General features: G+C 36.9%; 1 protein-coding gene across 1 annotated transcript; it reads right to left on the bottom strand.

The window, feature by feature from the left end:
* Positions 1–20,718: 20,718 nt before the first annotated feature.
* Positions 20,719–21,234, bottom strand: LOC124370166 (exonuclease GOR-like). The gene has a single exon (XM_046828459.1). It carries the CDS (start codon positions 21,232–21,234, stop codon positions 20,719–20,721), a length of 516 nt encoding a protein of 171 aa, XP_046684415.1.
* Positions 21,235–21,711: the final 477 nt, after the last annotated feature.

Below are 21,711 nucleotides of genomic sequence, written 5' to 3'. Positions count from 1 at the left end.
GATAAAATGTGATAACTGTAACCGTTAAGCATTAATAATTAATTAATTTATTGTTTTACTTTCTTTTTAGCTAGAATTGTGTTATAATGCTATATTCTAGTGTTATTTCTTGATGTAACAAAGTTGTAAAAGCTCTATTACATGTTAATAAAGTATAGACAACTTATAGACAATCGTGAGTGTTTACTTAATAGCGAAGCCGGACGCCCGCCGCGCCGCGCCGGCACGATGCGATGACAGCGGTCGCGGTGCGGCAGAGGCACAGTCATCGCTGACAGGATTCAACGTGAACGGCGTGTCGCGCATGCGTTCTTGAACATGTTTACAACTGCACTGTAGTTGAGGCGGAGTGCCCGTTCTGTTTACACCCAGTGCGTGCGTTTTGTTAATATTTCACGTTTTGTGCGTGCGTGTCTTTTGAAGTGATGTTAGTGTACTTTCAGATTGGTTGTATTTTTTGCATTAAATATGGAAATAGATTGTTTTTTGTGTGCCCATGGCTTTGGTGCTGGTTGTGATTCTAAAAACACACTGAACATTGTTAGCGTAACTGAGAAAGGTGTAGAAGGACTAAAAAGTGCAAGTGAACAACGCGGAGATGGCTTACATGACAAGTTTAGTACAGTTACAGACCTGAAAGTTCATGGTGTTTGCCGAAAGAATTATACCAGACCTACAAGCATTAAGAAGTATATATCTAAAAATGTTGGAAGTGAAGTTTCAAGTGAACCGTCAACCTCGTATAGAACAAGATCTACAGAAGTAGAAGGTTTCGATATTAAAACTCATTGTTTATTCTGTGCTAAGCATATAGATTTCCAAGCAATAAAAAAGCGGGCTTTAAAGTATAGGAATTCAGCTCATCACGTTGAAACATTGACAGTGCAGACTAGAATTCTCAACATTGCTTGCATTCGTGGTGATGATTGGGGCAGAGAAGTAGACACACGTGTCCGTGCAGCCGGTGATCTAGTTGCTGCTGAAGCCATTTACCATGGAAACTGTTTAACTCAGTTTTTTAAGTTAAAAAAAAATACGAAGTCCGATGATAATGATTACAAACATGATGCCTTTTTAAAGTTGTGTAATAGGTTAAATGAAAACGGACAGATATGGTGATTGAGCAGGAGCTCATGCGTTCTTTGAAAGTGTCAGGTGGACTTATCCATGGAAGAGGCGTCACTGACAGTAACTTAGCGAGATTTGTCCTAGCGCGTCCAGCCTGTTCTGTTGTCACGAATGCGTTTGAAAAATTGTGTCACATAAACTCTGGAACTACAGAACAACATGTTGAGCTACGCGATGCTCGGCAATCAAGAGATGATAAAGATTTGGACAAACTACTTTGTTGGCTAAAGTCACATTCGCCTTTCAGTGTTGACATAAATGGAGGTTTAATTTCTTTGTCGACTGGAACAGTTGCTGACGCTAAAATAAACCCGGAGACCGCCACAGAAACAGGTCTTCTTGCAATGACTCAAATGACTGGCCAAACGTTTGGTGATGTAAAACTTAAAAGAAAAAGTAAAGTTACTCCTCTTGCTGCTATTTATGCCACTATCAAAGAAAGAGGTCACGATGTTATAGAAGTGAATCCGAATCAACTTTTTTTCTTAGAATATCGTGTATTTTAAAATCTCCATCTGACTATGAAGATTACATGGCCTTTGAATTGGCTCCGAGGCCACCTTCTCTCTTTAACAGAGCAGCGATGAGAAAAACAGCTGTCAGCACTTTGTGATGTTATAGAAATGAGCACACCTACCCTTCATAGTTGGCCTCAAGACTGTGTTTATGTATTGGACGGAGGACATTTGCTTTATCATGCTGTTTGGCCTAAGCCTGCCACATATGAACAAATTATTTCAGGGTATGTTGAATTTATTCGCATCCATTACGGTTCAAGTGTAACCGTAGTTTTTGATGGCTATGAGGGACCAGCGACCACAAAGAACCAAGAGCAAGATAGAAGAGCATGTCGAATTCAATCAAGAACAATACATTTCGACTTAAACATGACAGCATCAGTGACTCAGGCTGAATTTCTTGGTAACGCTGCAAATAAAAGCCGACTTATAAGTGAACTGAAATCACATTTTGATCGAGCTGGCTTTTCAGTTGTACAAGCTGTAGCAGATGCTGACTTTTTGATTGCTTCAACAGCTCTTCAGCAGTGTTCTAAAGGTATGAAAACAGCTGTGGTTGGTACAGACACTGATCTTCTAGCACTTCTTGTGCATGGAGTTAAAAGTTCTGATACATTATTCTTCATCAAACCAGAAGGCAGTAAAGGTTCCTACAAAGTTTACCCAGTAGCTGAAATTAGTAGTAACTTAGGCAATATGAAAGACTGTATACTGTTTGCACACGCATTTTCTGGATGCGATACAACATCCGCCACGTTTAGAAAAGGGAAGAAAGTGCCATGGAAAGTGTTGGAAAAAAGTGCGGAACTTCAAAAAATGTCAAACATTTTCACAGATCCAACTGCTGAGCCTGACATGTTAACATCATGTGGAGAACAATACTTTCTTGCGATATACGGAGATACAAAGTGCAGAACATTAAATGAACTAAGGTACTTTATGTTCAATAAACTGATAGCTAGACAGAAGATTACTTCAAGCTTTGATTTGTCTGTTTTACCACCCACTTCAGATGCCGCATGCTTACACACCTTGCGGGTTTACTATCAAGTGCAGAAATGGCTTGGGAAGGATCTGGATCCATGTTCATGGGGTTGGCTTGAAAAAGACGGTGTTCTTGTACCACAATCTATGCCTTTGCCACCGGCACCTGATAAACTCTTGAATTACATTACATGTGATTGCAAGAAAGAGTGTGCCCGATCGTGTGATTGCATAAGGTCAGGATTAGCTTGTTCGGCAATGTGTGCTCATTGTCAAGGCAGAGACTACAACAACACACTGCAGACAATTGATTTAGAGGAAGAGGACGTTGATAGTAACTAAAGGTCAGTTTTAAACAAGATAGTGGATACAACACACTGTTCAATACAATTGCTTTTTGACATACGGTTGTACATTTTAAAATCATTAAAATAAATTAAAATTGGGTATCATATTAAATATAGTTAATATGATTTGTACAAATATTATTTTAAATTAATAATATTTTATGATTGTACTTAAAAATGTAATTGTTAAACCATTAAATTTTACTGTATTCTGTACATTATTTATTTAATACCATGCTAATGTTATACTTTTTAGACCATTGACCACGTTCATTCTACATACTTCAACTGGAGTTTATTCATATACCAGTTTATTTCCCAACTGAAATATACATTTAAGGAAAGAAACTAAAGTGTAGTGTTGACGGAAAACCATTGATAAAATAAAAATATAGGAGAAAAAACTTCAGTATGAAAACCTTAACAATAAAGAGTAAATCAACATTTTTTTGTTGGTTAACAATTTTTCATGCACTAACTAAAACTGATTAAAAGAAAATCATCATAATATTTTGTAGCTTATATTTTTCTGAATTAAACACAGTTGTTATTTTTCCTCCATCTGCTTTTGTTCTCGAGTAATGTGCGTTTAAGTAAGCCGCGCCCCCTCCCCCCTTTATTTCGTTAAAACGGGGGACGCACACGGGGGACGGGCGGGGACTTTTAGGATGTGATTTGGTATACCATAACGAACATCTGTGCAAAAAATTAGCTTTATACCTCGCATTTCCGGGAAAAACCTAGATTGACTGAGCTATCAAGTTTTTCCAAATATTAGTTTTAAATGTTAAGATTATATCGACGTTTTCTCTTCGTTTATATTACTTTATTCTGTTCTCAATGATGTTTTATTGAATAATTTTATTGGTTAAATGTATTTGATAACGAAATTTTTTAATACAAAACGTACTATGTATATATATATATATATATATATATATATATATATATATATATATATATATATACACAAGGGGTGCGTTGGAAAGGTTTTTACTAGTGAGTCCTGATGAAAACGAAATCTTGGAATTCTAACTAGTGTTGATAATATGAGAACTATAAACACCTTGAGATTACCCAGCTCAAGAAGATAACCTGGCTTCATGAGGTAGCTCTTGAGGCAGTTGTGCAGCTCACTACTGCTCCCTCCTCGCACCGAGGTACCAGGGTTTCCGCCGTCTGCTCTGATGGGCCCCTCCTCGTCACTGGAGTTTTCGGTGCTGCTGCCATCTGTGGAGGGAACAACAAACAATTAAAATTAATTTCCTTATTTTAGACTGCTATACTTCAAGATCTCTCAAGGTAGTAGTAGTAGTAGTAGTAATATTAGCAGTATTTATAGCAAACAACCAATACAATTTTATAACAATCATATTTTAACTAGGTATTTGAAATATTAAACTCCCATTCATTTTAGCGTTCCACAAAATTAACTAGATTCCAATTTTTAAAATTATTAGTTTAAACTTGTGTAACAACAAATATATAACTATAATGTTTTAAAATTATTTTACAATTAAAGTTACAAATACATTAATGGAAGTGTTCGATCGATTAAAAAACAAACCTCTAACACAAATATTTATAGAAATGGCATTATTCGCTTTTATTTAATTGTAAATCTTGTAGAAGGAAGTTAAACTAAAAAATAGCCTAGAAAAGGAACTCAGTTATTGACAGAAAAAAACCGAAATTAGATTGGGGAAGACTTTAAAAAGAGCAAGAAAAAAATAAATAACTTATAAGCAATTTTAATTCCAGTTTAGAACGTACGCCAGCATGTTAGGCGAAAACTAAAACAGAATTAAAAAAAAATAACTTGAAAAGGAAAAATTTCACTGCAAGTTCTTCCTCTAACATACAAGAATTTCAGAATTTCCTTGTCACTCTGAAAAGAACGTGCAGAGCGCTCTGAAACTGTACAGTCAGTGCCTCCTGCAGACACAACGAACAGCACTTACATGTTTGTTTTATATAAAGACACTCATACATGAGCCGGGGAGATAACTGGGCTCAAGGCATTGAACCGACCCAGGTCCCATATCAGTAGGCACGTAGTGCTGGGGCCGGCAGCCCATGTGACCCCTCTGGAAATCTGAAAAACAATGGAAAAATGTGTAATAGGTTTATAATTAAGAATTTCCATATAGACGGACAGACATATAGATGGACGGCACTTTTATCTTATTAATCCAAAATCAATTGAGTGCTTAATTTGTATAAAGATTTACCTATACCAAGTGTCAAGACTGTAGGACCTGTATATCAAGAATTATAACTCAAACGGACAGAGTTACCTATAAAATATTTTCAAAATGTATATGTCACATTTATCTGGAAGGTTCCAATAAAACAAGTAAGTGTTTAAAAAAAGGTTTATAATGTAAAATTTAGTATCTTACAAATAACTTACTAATATACAATACCTATATACTAGTATCTTACAAATTTAAAATTGGTCTGGTGATGTATAACTGAAATGAATACCAATAATGTTGAATAGTTTAATATTTTTTTCATGACTTTAAAGAAAATTGACCCAAATAAATTAACCAAACCGGAGCGTTCTTGTTCCTCCTGGGGTTATGGACAGTGACCTCCTGGGTCGGCGGTCTGGGGTTTGCCGTGAAGAGGCATGGAGGTAATGTGAATGGGGGTGTGTGAGACTAGGCTGTAGGTGATTGGGGATAGTGTGTAGCGGCCGGGGTGGGTAAGTGACAGCGGGTAGGGACTGGGGGTAAGGGACTGATCGGAATTATTGGGAGCGTGTTCATATACTCGATGGACAGGTAAATGTTTAGAATAAAGTCTGTTTACAGCGAAATGTTTTGGATCACGTAAAACGCTGGGATTGACCTGCAACGATAATAAATTCACCTTAAGGCATAAACGATAGAGAATATGACTGATTATAAAATATTTTCTATGGGTTTAACTAGGGCGAACAGGGCTAATTGTTAGTTAAATTTTAGCAAAACAATTGAAACCCACAAACATTGTTAAAAGTTTGTTGGAAATTGATACTTGAAGTGGTTCTGAAAACTTTACTATTTAAATTATTACCAAGTGCATAATATAATATATTCATAACAGTGTAATTCATATTAGCAAATTTATTAGTTGTAACTAATGTTGACTGTATAGTTTTTCCATTTTTACGCAATAGTTTAATAATATAAAACATTAAAAAGTACTTATAAACTTGGTAAAAATCCAAATAATTTTAAAATCACGAGAATTTCAATTTTTAATTTTAAATGTATTTATTTATGTATTTAAAAATACAATAACTAACCAAAAAATATCGAGTTCTATAGAACTACAGTGCAAGCTGTATCCTGCAGACAAAGGCGATAGACGGGACGTGGTGCCTGCAAGGCTCTATCGGGATCGTTGTACTGCAAACGATATTAATTAATGGATGAAGTGGATAAAATTGAGACTAGATACCACTCAGGTCTTTATTTAGGTATTTAGGCACCACTCAGGTGAGTTTACTCCTCTCCAGATAGATCCAATGAGAAGAGCGCACTCCGAATACAGACTTCTTAGTCAACTTTGCTGTCCAAAAAAAGGTTGAGTTGACTCTATTCCAACGATTCCAACGAGGAGAGCGCACTTCGAGTGTTGAAATGTAATTCAACCATTTTTGTTGAATAAAATATGGGTTGACTCCACTACTACAAGTCTATTCAACTTTTCTGTCGAATAAAAACTTTCAAAACCTACCAGTCAGCCAATCGGCAGACTCTTTGTTGACAGCGCAGACTTCTACAGCTGTTATGACCAAATTTACGCTTGTTTCAATTTCTGTTTACCGTCTACGTCTCTGTGATGACCTTTGAATTACCGGAAGTTCAGTGAACAGTGTGAAAAATCTGTTTTGATGAGACATCCGGGAGTGGTGTAAGAGATGATCCTTACATGATGTTGTGTAATGGCAAAAATGTGTATATAAAGGTGAGAGATAGACTTCTACAATAGTGGATTTAGAGCACGTTAAGAGATCTTAGCAAGAAAATGTTAAATAATTTTATTTGGAAATAAGCATTCAAAATTATTAAAAGTTTTAGTTTATTATAAATCAAACGATATAAGAAAGAGTAACAAGTAAAACTTTATAGCTAATGAAAGTGTAATTTATAGCAGCATATGCAAGTTTTACAAAAACAACACAAAATCTTTCTACTTTCTATATGTTTAAGTTGTGACCGGAGGCCAAACATTTCGCAATTATCGTGATACAACAACACACCCGTATAAGAACAAACGGAGCAAGCACACAAATTGCTTGAAAAGTAGTGTAAATCTAAACACGGCAACCGACCAACTGCAGGACTAAGACAAAGGCACCAAGTTGTCACAAGTACAAGTGCGTTTGCGTCGTTAGATGAACACACTAAAAAATTCCAGATTATTCAAAAGAAAAGATTATTTTGATGATTATTATTTCAATTTCGCTTTTTTTACCTTCAACTGTAAATGGATCAAATTAAAAAACACAGGCCTTCACTCATTACTCGCTTGCACAACCATGGCAACCCTCCGTTTATTATAACGGGCGATATAAAGGACCTTTTTAAAATGGACTTTTAAAAAAACAAGGGGTCGTGTACCATTTGAGAAAAGTCAAGAAGGTGGAGAGTATTTCAATTCAACATTCGCATAAATGACACATTTGTGAGCGAAATATACTATTTTTAGACCATAAACATACTCAATAATAATTCTTAAACATAGCCAAAATCATATACTTTATTAACAGTAGGGTTATAGTAACACGAGTATACTTCATATAATGTAATATATGATACATTATGTTGTTAAGATATCGAAGTACCTGACTGAAGTACTGAAAGTATTATACCACACACAACCAAAATCATTAACATCAAAAGGTCTTTGTAAGTGTGACAGTTCTGACAAGGGGGGGTGACCCTTCGACAAAACCGATCCAACCTCGAAATCATTTTTTTGAGTTTTTGAGGATGGTATTTTAATTTTCGGAGCTGGGACATTCGGTGTTTAGACATTCGAAGTAAAAGCATTTTTGGCCAGAACCATCTTCATGTAGCCACGCCTTCTATACTTCGATTGTTTGGTTAATTAAATTCTCTCCCCACTGCAATTCTCCCTCAGTTGATTTTATTACGATCTACCTAATATTCCTTAAAATAAAGTAGACATTAATATGACACGTTTATGTGAATTATATTTGAATTTGGTATATTCCAGAATTAAAATTTTTCAGGATATAATCTATTCTCACTAGTAAATGAATACAACTTTGTCCATTATTACTTTTTTATTGCGCAAGGCCATTCGGAATCAATTTCATCATTAAGCACTCCACAAATAAGCAAACATAATAATATATATTATAATAACATATGGTAAAATATTTGGAAATATGGTTAGCCAGCGTAAAATATTTCAACAGAATTGCATTTTAATTTTCTTGTATATTCAGATGAGAGTATAATTGAATTTTGAATAGGTCCGTCTTCCTTAATGATAAGTTTTCTCGATTTGTGATAGTATAATTAGTATAATTCCTAAGATTTTTACCTTTATATAAAAGTTATTAAAGTCGTAAGTAACTAGTAATGTAGAATAATCGATGTTTTCTGACCTTGAGCCCGCCTCTTTCAATCCTGGTAACTTCATTGTTAAAACATTGACTATTCCGCAAGATACCATCTGCTCTGTGGGCGGAGGGGGGGGGGAGAGAAATTTTTAATTTTTGTTGAGGGAGAGGAAGGAAAAATGCAATCTACTCTTTAGGATTCTAACCTGGGATTGTTTATCACATTACGTCTGGCTAGGCCTAAATTTGCCTTAAGCCCGTAGGGATCGCTCCTTATCCAGCCGCTCGGTCAAGGGATCTGGGCCACTTCGGGTTTCTTTTTCAGGACATGCCCGGACAAACTGTGACAAACAATCCCAGTTCCCCTCATCCTCCATAATCTTTTCACAGAATCGTGTTCACCGAAAAGACACCGAGTTTTCTTGTGGCCTCCAGGTGGGGCCTTTCCCAACTCTGACAACGGAAGAAGGTGTGTTCCGCGTCGTCGGGAACGCCCGGGCAGTAGATGCAATCCGGTGAACCGGTCTTGCCCATCCGGTTAAGGTACGAAATAGCCGTGACCTGTCAGAAACTGCGTGAGGTAGTAGTCCACCTCGCCATGCTGCCTTTCGACCCATGGTAGAACCTAATCGATGAGTCGCGCAGTCCATCATCCTCGGGTTTCGTGCTCTCAGCTGTGTTGCCACTGCTGGAAGGTTCGGGCGCGCTCTTCGGATTTTGCTGCGTCCTTGTCGATCTCGCCTTGACTCTGTTCAATCGCCTTTCTCTCCCCTGCCAAGATCTTGACAGATATGACTCCGGCAACCACAAGGACGGCAGGCTCGGATACTGTCAGATAGGCGGAACACACCCGGAGCGCAGCTTGACGCTGAACCCGGGCGAGTTCCTATAAAATTCCTTGGTAAGAGCGTCTGCCCATACCTCTGCCCCATAAAGGAGCACAGACTGGACTGCGGACATCAATAACCCTCTTCTGCTGGACCGAGGACCCCGACATTCGCCATCAACTTACTAAGATAAGAGACCACCTTAGCAGCCTTGTCCGCTGTACGGAGGATCTGGTCTCTCCAGCTTAACTTTTGTCGACCATGACTCCGAGATACTTGGCGGCACGCGTTGCCTGCACCACTTCCCTCCCCACTCGCAGCGGGACGACGGTGTTCATTCTTTTCTTTGATAGGACTACGATCTCCGTCTTGCTCAGAGCAAACGAAAGACCGTGATCGGTCATCTAGGCGTTGACCACGCTCATAACCTGATTCAACTTAATCTGGGCCAGCTCAACCAAGATGGTTTCCTCTGGCATCTCGGATCTAAGGAGGCTGTCATAAGCGATATTCCAGAGATCCGTGCCGAGTATTGAACCCTGCGCGTCACCAGAGGTGACTTCCACCGTCCGCGCTCAATCTCGGGTGTCGTATATAATACGCCTAGAACGGAGGTGGTCCTCGACGTTGGAATTCAGAAGGTGTCACGAAGCACATCCAACATATCGATCGATCTCGCCGAGTTGGAGGCATTCTGGACATCAAGGGTAACAAGAAGCACTACTCGGCGGGAGAAATGGTTGTGGCTCTCGGCTCTCTCAACTGCTTTCTGTACTTCGGTGATCGCGTCGATTGTTGATTGTCACTTTCTGAAGCCGTACTAACGAGAGCAAAGGTCTACGACAGCTAACACGGCAGAAATCAGGTGGTAGCGAATCAACTTTTCAAAAGGTTTTCCAGCCGTGTCAAGCATGCAGAGAGGTCTGTAGTACGACGGCAGATCAGGATCACTTTTTCTCTTGCTAACAGGCACTAGACTGGCGGTTTTCCAGGGAGATGGAAACACTCCTTCAATCAAGCAGGCATTGTACATTCTCAACAACAACCCGGGATTAATAATGAAATTCTTCTTCAGAGCCTCACTGGGAATCCTGTCCGGGCCGGGAGCCATGTTGCTTTTCAGGGTGTGAACGGATTTATCTTACTCCTCAATGGTAAAGAGCGAAATGCTCTCCACTCGTTCGAAGTCAACTAGTAGTCGCTGTGGATGTACAGAAAATAGGGCAGTGACGATCCTCTCCATGGTGGTGCCCTCCATGATGGAAGGTGTAGAGCGGGCGCCGAGTTTCTGGGTCACAACTTTATAACCCAAACCCCAAGTATCGGAATCGACGTCGTCCCGATGTTTCCTCTAGCTATTCGCCTTGCTCCTGTTGATGGCTCGGCGGAGAAATTCGACTTACGAACTCTACTTGCAGGAATTCTCGCTCTAGTGGCGGCACGTTTTGCTCTAAGGCATGTTCTTCTGAGTTCCGCAATCTCTTCCGTCCACCAGTAGACAAGTTGCTTGTCGCGCGGAGTTTCTTTCGCGGCATAGACCGGTCGCAGGCCGAGACAAAAAGTTACATCATGGACGTTACTAATGCCTCGGCCCCAGCCTCACCAGGATTCACCTGCGCTCCCCGAGAGATGGCCACGGAGAACCTGACCACGTCCAGTTTATTGGTGTTCTACTGTCGCCTCGTGGCCCTTACCGAGATGCGGAAACTCTACGGTTTATATCATGCAAATAAAAAACAATGTACTGGTGGTCACTACCCTTGTAATCCTCCACCACTCTCCAGCCAGAGACCCTCGAGAGAAGAGACTCAGACGCGAAGGTTACGTCAGGGATCGTGCCTCTTTGCCCGGGGCGCCAGAAACTAGGCGTGTTACCCTCGTTGAGGACACGAGCCCGGCCCTGGATATGAAGTACAAGATGTATTTCCCCCGGGAATTGGTAGAGGGCATTCCCCACTCGACGGCCCTCGAGTTAAAATCTAGTTGTAGGCCTTGATGTAGGCAATTTTATTTAAATTGTAACACAATTGAATAATTAATAATCCTGACTACGAAACGTTCGAATTTTAAATATATTTCTTAGCTCAATTCTTATAGAAAGACCTATAGCCGGGTATTTCAATGTCATCGACTTATCCGACAAGAGAATTTTAAATATATTTCTTAGCTGAATTCTTATAGAAAGACCTATAGGCGGGTATTTCAATGTCCGACTTATCCGACAAGAGAATTTTATAAATTACAAAATTTCTTGAGACAAATAAATAGCCCATTCAAAACTTTATTGTATGTAAGCTAAATGGATTTGCTATAATGTTTCCTGATTATTTTAAATTACCCTCATAATAGGACCTCACATCTACCAATGAATACAAACCTTATAAGAAGCGCAAAGCCAATGTTAAAAAGTCTGCCAAATTTTATTTGAATTTGGCAAGCTTAGCGCGTCCACCGCTAGGCAGCGTGAAGGGCGCTCGTGGCGTGGCCAGCTAGAGTGAGACAGAAGACAGAACGGGAGCGAGGGAGAAGACAGCGCGCGGCCAGTTAGAGAGAGAAAACAAGCTAGAGCGAGACAGAGCGAGAGGGAAAGAGAACACTACTGTGAAAGCACATCAGAGAATATTTCGTTTTTCGTGGCTGGAGTGCGGCCGGGCGAGTAGAGGTTGTACGCTGTACGCCACACGCAGATAAAAGTTTTTAATTTGCCTTTTTAGGCTCAATATTGTTGATCAACAAAAAACCATATTGTTGTCATTTAATTTATTAATAAGCATCTTAACATGAGCCTTTCGAAATTTGTATTTTGGTTCAAAGTAAAATACCATAACAAGTAAATTTTCCAATTTATGTGTTTATCAACGCCTAATAACATACGAAATGTTTTAACAAACAATTAAAAACAGGAGTGTGTATATTGAAATACTCTATGCGTGCATCCACAAACAGTTTAATAATAGGTACAATACGGTACAATCAGAGGAATATATAAAGAATTAGGTAATGTCTTGTAATAATATGGATAGCATAAAAATCAGGAGTTTTGAAAAATAACAGAATTATTATGGAAAAATAATTTACATATAAACATGAAAACGGTCATTTACGCCTTTTCTAGAGCCTGCTAAGCAAATGTTAGTAAATATATTAAGTTAACAGAAAATGTTTAATCCAATATTCACATTATGTCAAATTTGAATGGCAATGCAATTTAGCTTGCAGCCGGTAATGTTGTGGTTGCAAATAAAACCCTCGATGTGCCAGAAACATATTGTTTATTAAAATACAATGTTACAATTAAAAAAATATGAACACTTGGCCAAATTATGAACACTTCAGCACTTGAATTCCATCCTGAACCTCGCCATTGCCTTGAAAACAAAAAACATTTTCTTTATATTGAAAATAAAATTTCAATTTTTTGTAATTCTTTTAAAACGGCCTCGAAGAGTGTTTCTACATACAAAACACAATTTACATTATTCGTTGAGCGCTAGCTTCGAAATATAAATGGAACTAATTCATTCCCGAATGTCAAAACATACTTTTTAAAAATTCTTCAGTTTCTTCAATTTGTCATTCATTTTATCCCCATCTGTGTGTAGTCTCTTTAAAAGAGTTTTATCCCGTAAATAATTTGTTTTCCACTTGACGCAGTTAAACAGTTTGCATTTTATCAGTAAATCCATCATAAACATTTTATGTGGCTTACATTCTTCCCACCAGTTGGGATAAGCCTTTTCAGTTTCATTGAATAAACAATCTGTCAACCGGGCTCTAATGTTTTCTAAAGAGCATATGTTTGGGAAGCACTTGACGAAGCCCTGAATTTGGGTTTTGACTACATTGTAAAAGGTATTTGACGGTTTCGTTAATTTGGCCAGTTCTCCATCATGCCTCGTAAAACTCTTAAAATATATTAATTGCTCTCTGTCCAGCTCACAAGTTTCCGATTTGTCAAGCAATAATTCACAAGTAGTGCAAGGATATTTATCTAGGCACCTTTTTCCTAACCATCCAGCTACATAACAAATCACGTTGTCCTCTAATGCCGTTAACTTGAGGGAAGTGATTGAGTCCTCATCTGACATAATTGCTGAGTTGTTTCCTGTTGATATATTTGTGTTATTTGTAGTACTGTTGTCTTGGTGGGATTCAATTGTCATTGTGCTGGTTTCATCAGAGTTGACATTTTCGGTAATGTTCAGTGTGTTGTCTCCATCAGGCTCACAATTTGCGGAAGAAGGTGGGTCCATTAATCGCACTGATAATGAATGCTGAAGATTCCTCCTGAATTCTTTGGCCGAAGGGTTGGAATTGTAGCCCGACCGTCTTCTCAAAATACCAAACAGATTTTCTAATGGGTCTTGATTCAATCTCCCAGTCAAGAGAAAACTCTCCTCGTCAGCAAATTGTTCTTTGTACAGGGATAACACTCCTTGTATGGTTTGTCTCAAGCCGTCAAAACACGGCGGTTTTGTTCTTCCAACAACCGACCATGATGAAATATATGTTATTGCATCTTCTAGACATTTAATAACATACGTATTTTCTTTCTTCAAAGGCCGTTTTAAAGGTGTTTTATCATACAAATTTTTACTATTCAAGCAATCTGTGATGTCATTGACTTTTCCCAAAAAATCAGCTGTGTTCACACATGTTTCATTTTTTAGTAGACCAAGATGATGGGCAGCTTTCATTCCCCTTGACACCGACGCACTAAATACTTGTGCAGCAAGCTTGACGTTCATTTTTTGGAAAGGTTGCGGATTTAGGTGTCTTTCTGAGATTTTAGGAGCTGCTCTACAGTCAGACATAGAGTGTTTGTCAACTTCGTGGAACTCACGAATAGCCTTCCATGATACAACCTGTTCATTTACGACGAAATCGTGCTTTAAAAGATTGTTCCTGACACATTTCAATAAGTGAGGAAAATCAAACAAACAAAATATCTTTTCGTTGCCAAAATGGTAAAATGGAGTGTCTTTAGAAACTCCCAAAAGTTTCATTGCAGCAGCATTCGTTGAACCAAGATCTGATACAATTACCTTTAACGATAAAGATGCATTGATGATTTTTTCTACGGCAACATCAAGCAGCAAGGCCAATGAAGATGCTTTTATCGAGTTGTGGGTTATTACATACGCCACTGGGCATTTCCATGAATACTTGAGCCCTCTAATCATGAAAACAAGAGCATGAGTGGCAATTTTGTCACTTCTGCCAAGGGGACCAAGGTCTTCAAATCCCTCGACGACATCAAATTTTGAATTATACTCCAAAGACCTCTTAATGCTCATCTCGTCACACATAAGTACACATTGTTTTTCTTCCGCATTCATGAGAGATGCCTTCAGTTTCAGTTTATCAAAAACTTCCCTGGTAAACCCTGGCTTTATATTGTGAATATTTACCCAATATTGAATGAGTCGAATACATGGAAGTTTAAATCCTCGGTCAAGCATAAACCTATACAAAGCTGGGGATTTGTAATACATCGACAGAGACCAATTTCTCTCCTCTTCGCTCCATTTTTGTCTCTTCTGGTGTCTAATTTGCATTTCAACAAATGTCAAAGGGTCTCCACTTAACAGTTTTGGCAAATACAGCAAAACAGCATCTTCATCTACTCCATTCCTTTGATTTTCTCTTCTTTTTATGAAAAACGATAGCCTACTTCTGTTTCTTTTTAGCTTTGTATTTTTTCTGCGTACAGTGTACATGAGCCTTTTTTTTCTTGGAGTTGGGCTTAATTGGATATTGGTGGTTCCTTCGTCTTTATCCTGTGATATTACGACATCTTGTAGTGGTTGGAAATCTCTTAAAAAGTCGCTGAAGGTTTCCTCTGACGGTGAAATTGAGACAGCTGAAGTGATTTTCTTGTTGGGTGATCGAGCATAAGAGTTGCTTTCCTTCTCAGAGCTGATTGAAGTTGGTTCCCTTTCCCAGTGTTTTTCAGGGATAGCCAAAGGGTTATTATGCAATAACCTTTTTCTTGTTGAATTTGTGAAGGCTGAATGTCGAAAATGGTTGGAACATAAATATCTGGACCTTAATTGATTGTCATCAAGTTCAGAAAACCCATCTCTTCCGCTGTTCAAAATCCATGTAAGGCATCTAAAAAAGAAACGAGGTGAAAAGATAGTGCCAAATTATGATCTCAATATACCTAAATGTTGTGCAATACTTGATAGCATGTGTTCCTAAAAGAGCAATAAGCTTATTATCACACTTTCAAGTAATCAAAAAAGTTTGGTTATTAAGTATGCGTATACATCGTCGCCCATCTTGCATACTAACGTATCTGTCAAAAACTGAATTTTGAGATATTTTGTCCACAAGTCCATCGGAGTATTATCTATCATCTCTCAAACTAGCGTATCTGTATCTCTAGTAGTTATTGAGTTTTAAGCATTTCAGTTTTTAGCGTATCTGATTAAACCGAATTTTCGTATCTTACAAACTAACGTAAACGACTTTACGTTACTATGCAAGATTACATAATCACTAGCTTAGAGCACTGACCGAGCGCATACTAACGTAAGTGTCACATACGCCAATGAGATAATGTATTGACTTTCTCCCTCGTTTCATATAGGAAGTTGTGAAGTAATTCGATGCAACAGTATTGTTCATGGCACTTGTGAGAGATGTTAAATTAATGTCTGTAAAGACCAATAAATAAAATCAGCAAACCTATTTTCTGACGGTTGTACAGGTCAAAATAAAAATTCAATAATAGCTACTATGATGCTGTACACCATTAATAAATCTATTAACCTACACAATATCTCTCTAAGATTTTTTGAATCGTACCATGGGCAGAACGAGGGTGACTCTGCTCACAGCACTATAAGCACAGCTTTGTCAAGAGCAGGGAATGTGTATGTGACCTCACAGCTTATACCAATATTCCGTCTTGCTAGATCCAAACATTCATACATTGTACACGAAATGTTACATAGTGATTTTTAAGCCCTGTCAAAAGAAAGAAACATTTTAAGTGCCAAGATAGACAACACTGAAGGTAAAGTAAGTTGGCTTCAAGTAATTGAAATTCACGTCACAAAGGAGCAACCAAACAAGATATTTTTCCAAACTAGTCACTTGGAAAATGAGTACACATCAATTACTGTGGAAACAAAAAGAAAAGAAAAACCATTAAAAGATGTAACTGTCGGAAGGCTTAACCATTCACCAATAGCGATTTCCAAGGGGAAGTTTGATGACTTAATTTCACTAAGATTTGGTAATACTCCAGTAATCAGAAACCAAGAACACCAACAGTTTTTCTTGTCTCTACATCATGAGTAAACTAAGTAAATCGAGTTTTTAGTATCAAGAAAGTGACGACCATTAATGTTTAAAATATTGACAATGAGGCTGATTTAAAACATTTTAATTGATTTAAAATGAACAAGTGTTTCTTTTATTTTTAAACAATGTTTTTGTATTGTGTTATTTTATACTATTTGTACACTAACTACTTATACAACTACTAACTACAATGTTGACATTTTTACAACATTTTTATAAAATTGTACATTACAATTATGGCAATAATTGACAAAATGCTTCAGTTTGTTCATTGATGAAATTATAATACTCTTATACAAAGTTTATTTCGTATTATATTCAACCAAAGTGTGTTTTAGAACACTGAAATGCAGATACGATAGCCGATGTACGTATATCTATATGCTACATATAATCTTATAAACTAACGTATCTGCAAAAACCGCCATTTTTACCATAAAATGTAATCAGAATTTAGTTTGTTTGTACATGGTATTAAAGGTCAATGCATTGTACACATTGTGTATGGATATAACAATAGTAGTGCAATTAATTTTCAACATCAATCTTGTTATAGAAGACCATATTTTTCATTTGGCTCTCCTGAAAATGCTGATATTTCAGATACGTTAGTATGTAAGATGGGCGACGACATGTTATACACATTACTGTTTTAAAAAAGAATCCAGACATATTCAAAAACATCACAAAATTACCAAAAAGTTTAAAAGAACAAGACAATTTGAATTAATTTAAAATAAAACTTAGGTAAATTCTTTAAGATAAATATAATTACAGTGTTTAAGAATTCTTGGGAGGTAAAATAATACGGTAATGCAAAAATTTAGTTTATTACCTACTTATTAGTATTAAAAACAAAATAAATGAGGTATCAAAAAACACCTAAAAGCAACTATTAATATAAATTACCTGAGAATTCTAAAATACTTTTTTGTTTTGCACTAGAGTACATGGTAACTGAGATATAAACAATTATTCTTATCGTTTTTTGTCTATAAACAACACTTTTTGTTAAACACAAATCTTAATGTATCTTCAATACAGTATCATGGATAAGCAGGCGTACTTCAGGCTTAACAAAAGTTTTAACTATAGATAAGTTAAGTGAGCTTATATACATTTATTAACGAAATACTCCTAACGAATTAAGAGAAATCTAAGATTTATGAATTTCCGGTCATTCAATGTTGTGAAGCTCGAATACCTGTCAGTATTGTATAAGACCATACAGATTTGTATGGAATCTACCTAATATTAATATAGTCTATAGACCTGACATACCTTTCTTTATCTTTTGTTGGGAATCTGAAAAATGACAGGTTCTTATTCGTAGTGGAGTTGTTGTTACAACCGATATACGAACACTTGTTACCGTTCCTCGTTGACATTGCCACAGGAATGAAGAAAATTATTTCCCAATGTTCATATTAACACATAACTATTTTTTTACAGAACGCACTACACACTTTAAACAGTCCACACACTATTTTACTTATACATTAATACAATATAATTAATTCATAAAAAGATTCAACGAATTAAGTGAAGTATTAAAACTATGCAAAGGAATAAGCGCTGAATTTCAGTAATAGATCACGTGTCACTCACAAGCTGCTCTAGAACGGGTGTGGAGGAAGGGCGTGTTTGTCGCTGTAGGGCAGACATTGAAACAAGCGCTCCTAGCGGCGGACGCGCTAAGCTCGTTTTGGCGGGAAACCAACTTGGCAGACTATTCTCCATAAGCTTTGCGCTTCTTATAAGGTTTGTATTCATTGCATCTACGCCGAGTTTGGGGTCCTGACCCCCCCTCCACCAAACACCCCTGAAATCGTGCCAAGATTGTCCTAGTCACTTTACTTGGATAGAAAGTTCCAAAGCTATTATCTACCAGATAATATACTTTAAATCGTACTCACAAAATGCAGTTCACCACTTCCCTAATCTCTAGTAACTAAAAATTTAGATTTTACACTACAATGTTTTATAACAACTTTATCAAAATTTGTATCTATACATTTGGGTAGCTGGTGACAGAAAGAAGGAGGCTACGTAATCCTATCCGCAATTAATTAGCTCTCGAATCGTTCCTAATTTTTCAACTGCTACTATAAAATATTGCCATTTCAGTACAAATAATAGTTTTTAATTAAAATTATAATTACATTTTTAACCAAAAGTATTTTTTTAATTCACAATAAAAGTTACGAGTAGAAAACTTACTTTTTGTTTAATGGTTTGGTATTATTAAAATGTATGAAAATAGGGATTTTATACGTGAAAATATTGTTTAAATAATGTTTTAAATTCCACAAAATAACACGACCCTCCATGAATAATTATATATTTAAGTACAAACTTTAATATATGTAATTTTTAGAGCAGTATATTCATTTTATTTGTTTTATAAAATGTATACACGAAGATAACAAGATGTATGCGTGCAATAAAGGAAAATTGGTACAAAATTGAACATAGCTAAGGTAGTACTATTCAAGTGCAAGTTTATGAAAATATAACAGACATAATTAATACAACAAATACTATTTGAGGGGCTGGACAAAAATTATAATTCATGTTTAAATACTGAACACAATAGATCTCGTTATTATAAGATTTAAAGTTGAAACATTGTGTTTTGAAATTATCAGTTGGAGTAAATCGTCCTTGTGCAGATGCACATAGTGTACAACTTAGCTATTTCAAACCATTAGAAACCAACTTATATCCAAATGAAATTGGAATATTTGTTAGATGTTTGAGGAAGTACTCAATGAAATAATGTACAACTCACTCTTTTTTGGATTTTTCTCTTTCATTATACGATAGAAAATTAATGTCCCAATAAATCCCGTTTTCTTTACGAAAAATATTACAAGATTTGTTTTATCATATTTTGCCAGAGGGGTTATTTTTACTGTGCGATTTTTTTTACGCAGCCTAACTGTGTTAGTTGAGTTAAAAACCTCTTGCCGTAGATAATAAAGCATAGGTGTCTACAACAGTTTATACTAAGTAAAATATAAAGAAAAAAAAACAAAACATGTTATCAGTAACAGTTTTTAATTTTACCAACACTTGAATGGTAATATATGATTTATCATTATATGAATTGCCAAATTATTGGCGCTAAATACTACGACTAAATACACTGGTATTTTTTATTTATGTAATAAATCGTAAATACTACGAATAATCTAATTCATAAGCAAAACTTATACAACTATTTCAATAAAGACTACGTTTAAAAACACTGCACATTCACTTAGGGACGAATTAGTAATATGTAAGTAAATGTAAAATTTGTCTATACTTACTATACTTTTTAATTAATCAATACTGTCACAATTACTATGGCACTTGCAGTGAATACACTAATAATAATGTAATTATTCGTGTACTAATGAAATTAAAGTTGTTATAGGAACTTCATTTGTGACTAAAAGATGCAAAAAAACTTCTGTATTTTTAAGTTAATAACATACTCTTTTAAAGGCAACAATGAACTAACAATTACAATAAAAAATGTAGCAAACAAAACCTTACATTCAAAAGGTTATTATTAAAACTATGTTTATAAAAACTAACATAAATTCGATAAAATTGATAAATTAATTTTTCCTTGGAATTTTAAGAGAACAACTTCAAAGGCATCACTGTACACACTCAACAGATAATAGCCTGTTCCATATACAGCGTAATCTACTAAAAAAATCTCTTAATACGCCATTCTTAACAATCATCAATATGTTAAGTTGATGGGAATCACATTCATATTGAATCAAGCCTTTCCTAATTTACCTATTTACCAATACGAATATGTGTTTGATACGAGAGATGTCGCTAGACCTAATTTGTTCCAACTTCGTTGGTGGGATGAGAAAGGAAATAAGGAAAGTATACAAATCACATTAATAGTAGTTATCTGAAACTAGTTACACAGAGGTTAACACCACCATTAGTATAAAAGTAAAAAAAAACAATACTGTTATGAAAAATAATGCTTCTTAAATGTTTCAGATTTTGGATGAGGACTTGCCAGCGGGGTACTTCGGAGGATCTGAGGCATCGCGGTCCATCCTTATTCTCTTCAGCACCAACCTCAGGGCGGCCGTTGCGTCCTCCATGGAGTCATGACCTGTAGCACTGGATTGAATATGTTTCCCAAGGTATTCTTGGGCAACACTTTTCAAAGACCTGCGGCACGTGAGTCCGTGTTCGTAGGGGAAAGAGACTCCGGAGAAGCGCGTGTTGAAGTCGATGATCTCGTGCTCGGGCTGGACCAGAGCGTCGTTCTGGCTCGATCCGTTGGCCAGAGACACCCGAGCCACTTCCAGACCCATTGTGGTGAACACGAGTTCGCAGTCCAAGGCGAAGAGTTGGTGACACCCGGTGTCGGAGGATTTGGTGCTGCTACAGACGTAGGTCTTGCATTTGGTACAACCCTTGGAAGTGGGGTAATCCTTGCAGCAGGTCAGATCCACCGATCCCCAGCCGTCGCCAGTGGTAAACGCAAAGAGGGTTCTCCACATTGGACACATTTCTTTTTGAATTAGTCCAAGATTGTTGTACTCCACTTGGACATTTTCCCCCACTTAAATACGTGTTCCTTGAAGAAGACCCCTGGTTTTCCGGGGACTGTCATTGGAAACCCCATCTTCTTCCGCTGCTTCGCTGTGATCGTGTAGTCCAGGAAGAGGTCGTATATTACGTCCTGCACCTCTCGGGACTCGTAGAAACTGGACCGGGTGGATGCAGTCGATGCGAGTGTGAATTAGTTGTTGTTGCCATCTTTATCCGGTTTGGTTAAAGTTTTCTTTATAAATAGAATACCTGAAAAGGACGAATTTGGATTAGAAAAATAGTTATATTAGGAAATTGTCATTAATTGAAGAAGCAATCCGGTTCAGTCCATTACTCTCCTTGGACCAAAATTAATTAATAATATAAAAGCATTTTACAGCGATATTTATCTCTGGAATTAGATTAAGGAATAATAGCGTATAATA

This window comes from Homalodisca vitripennis, unplaced genomic scaffold, assembly GCF_021130785.1.
Source record: "Homalodisca vitripennis isolate AUS2020 unplaced genomic scaffold, UT_GWSS_2.1 ScUCBcl_14;HRSCAF=501, whole genome shotgun sequence".
Taxonomy (NCBI): Eukaryota; Metazoa; Arthropoda; class Insecta; order Hemiptera; family Cicadellidae; genus Homalodisca; species Homalodisca vitripennis.
The sequence above is the reverse complement of the archived record's forward strand: the minus strand, read 5'-3'. Positions and strand labels throughout refer to the sequence as shown.

Bases quoted from the DNA above. Each gene is read 5' to 3' on its own strand.
- LOC124370166 (XM_046828459.1), bottom strand. From the start codon at position 21,234: ATGTGGAGAACCCTCTTTGCGTTTACCACTGGCGACGGCTGGGGATCG.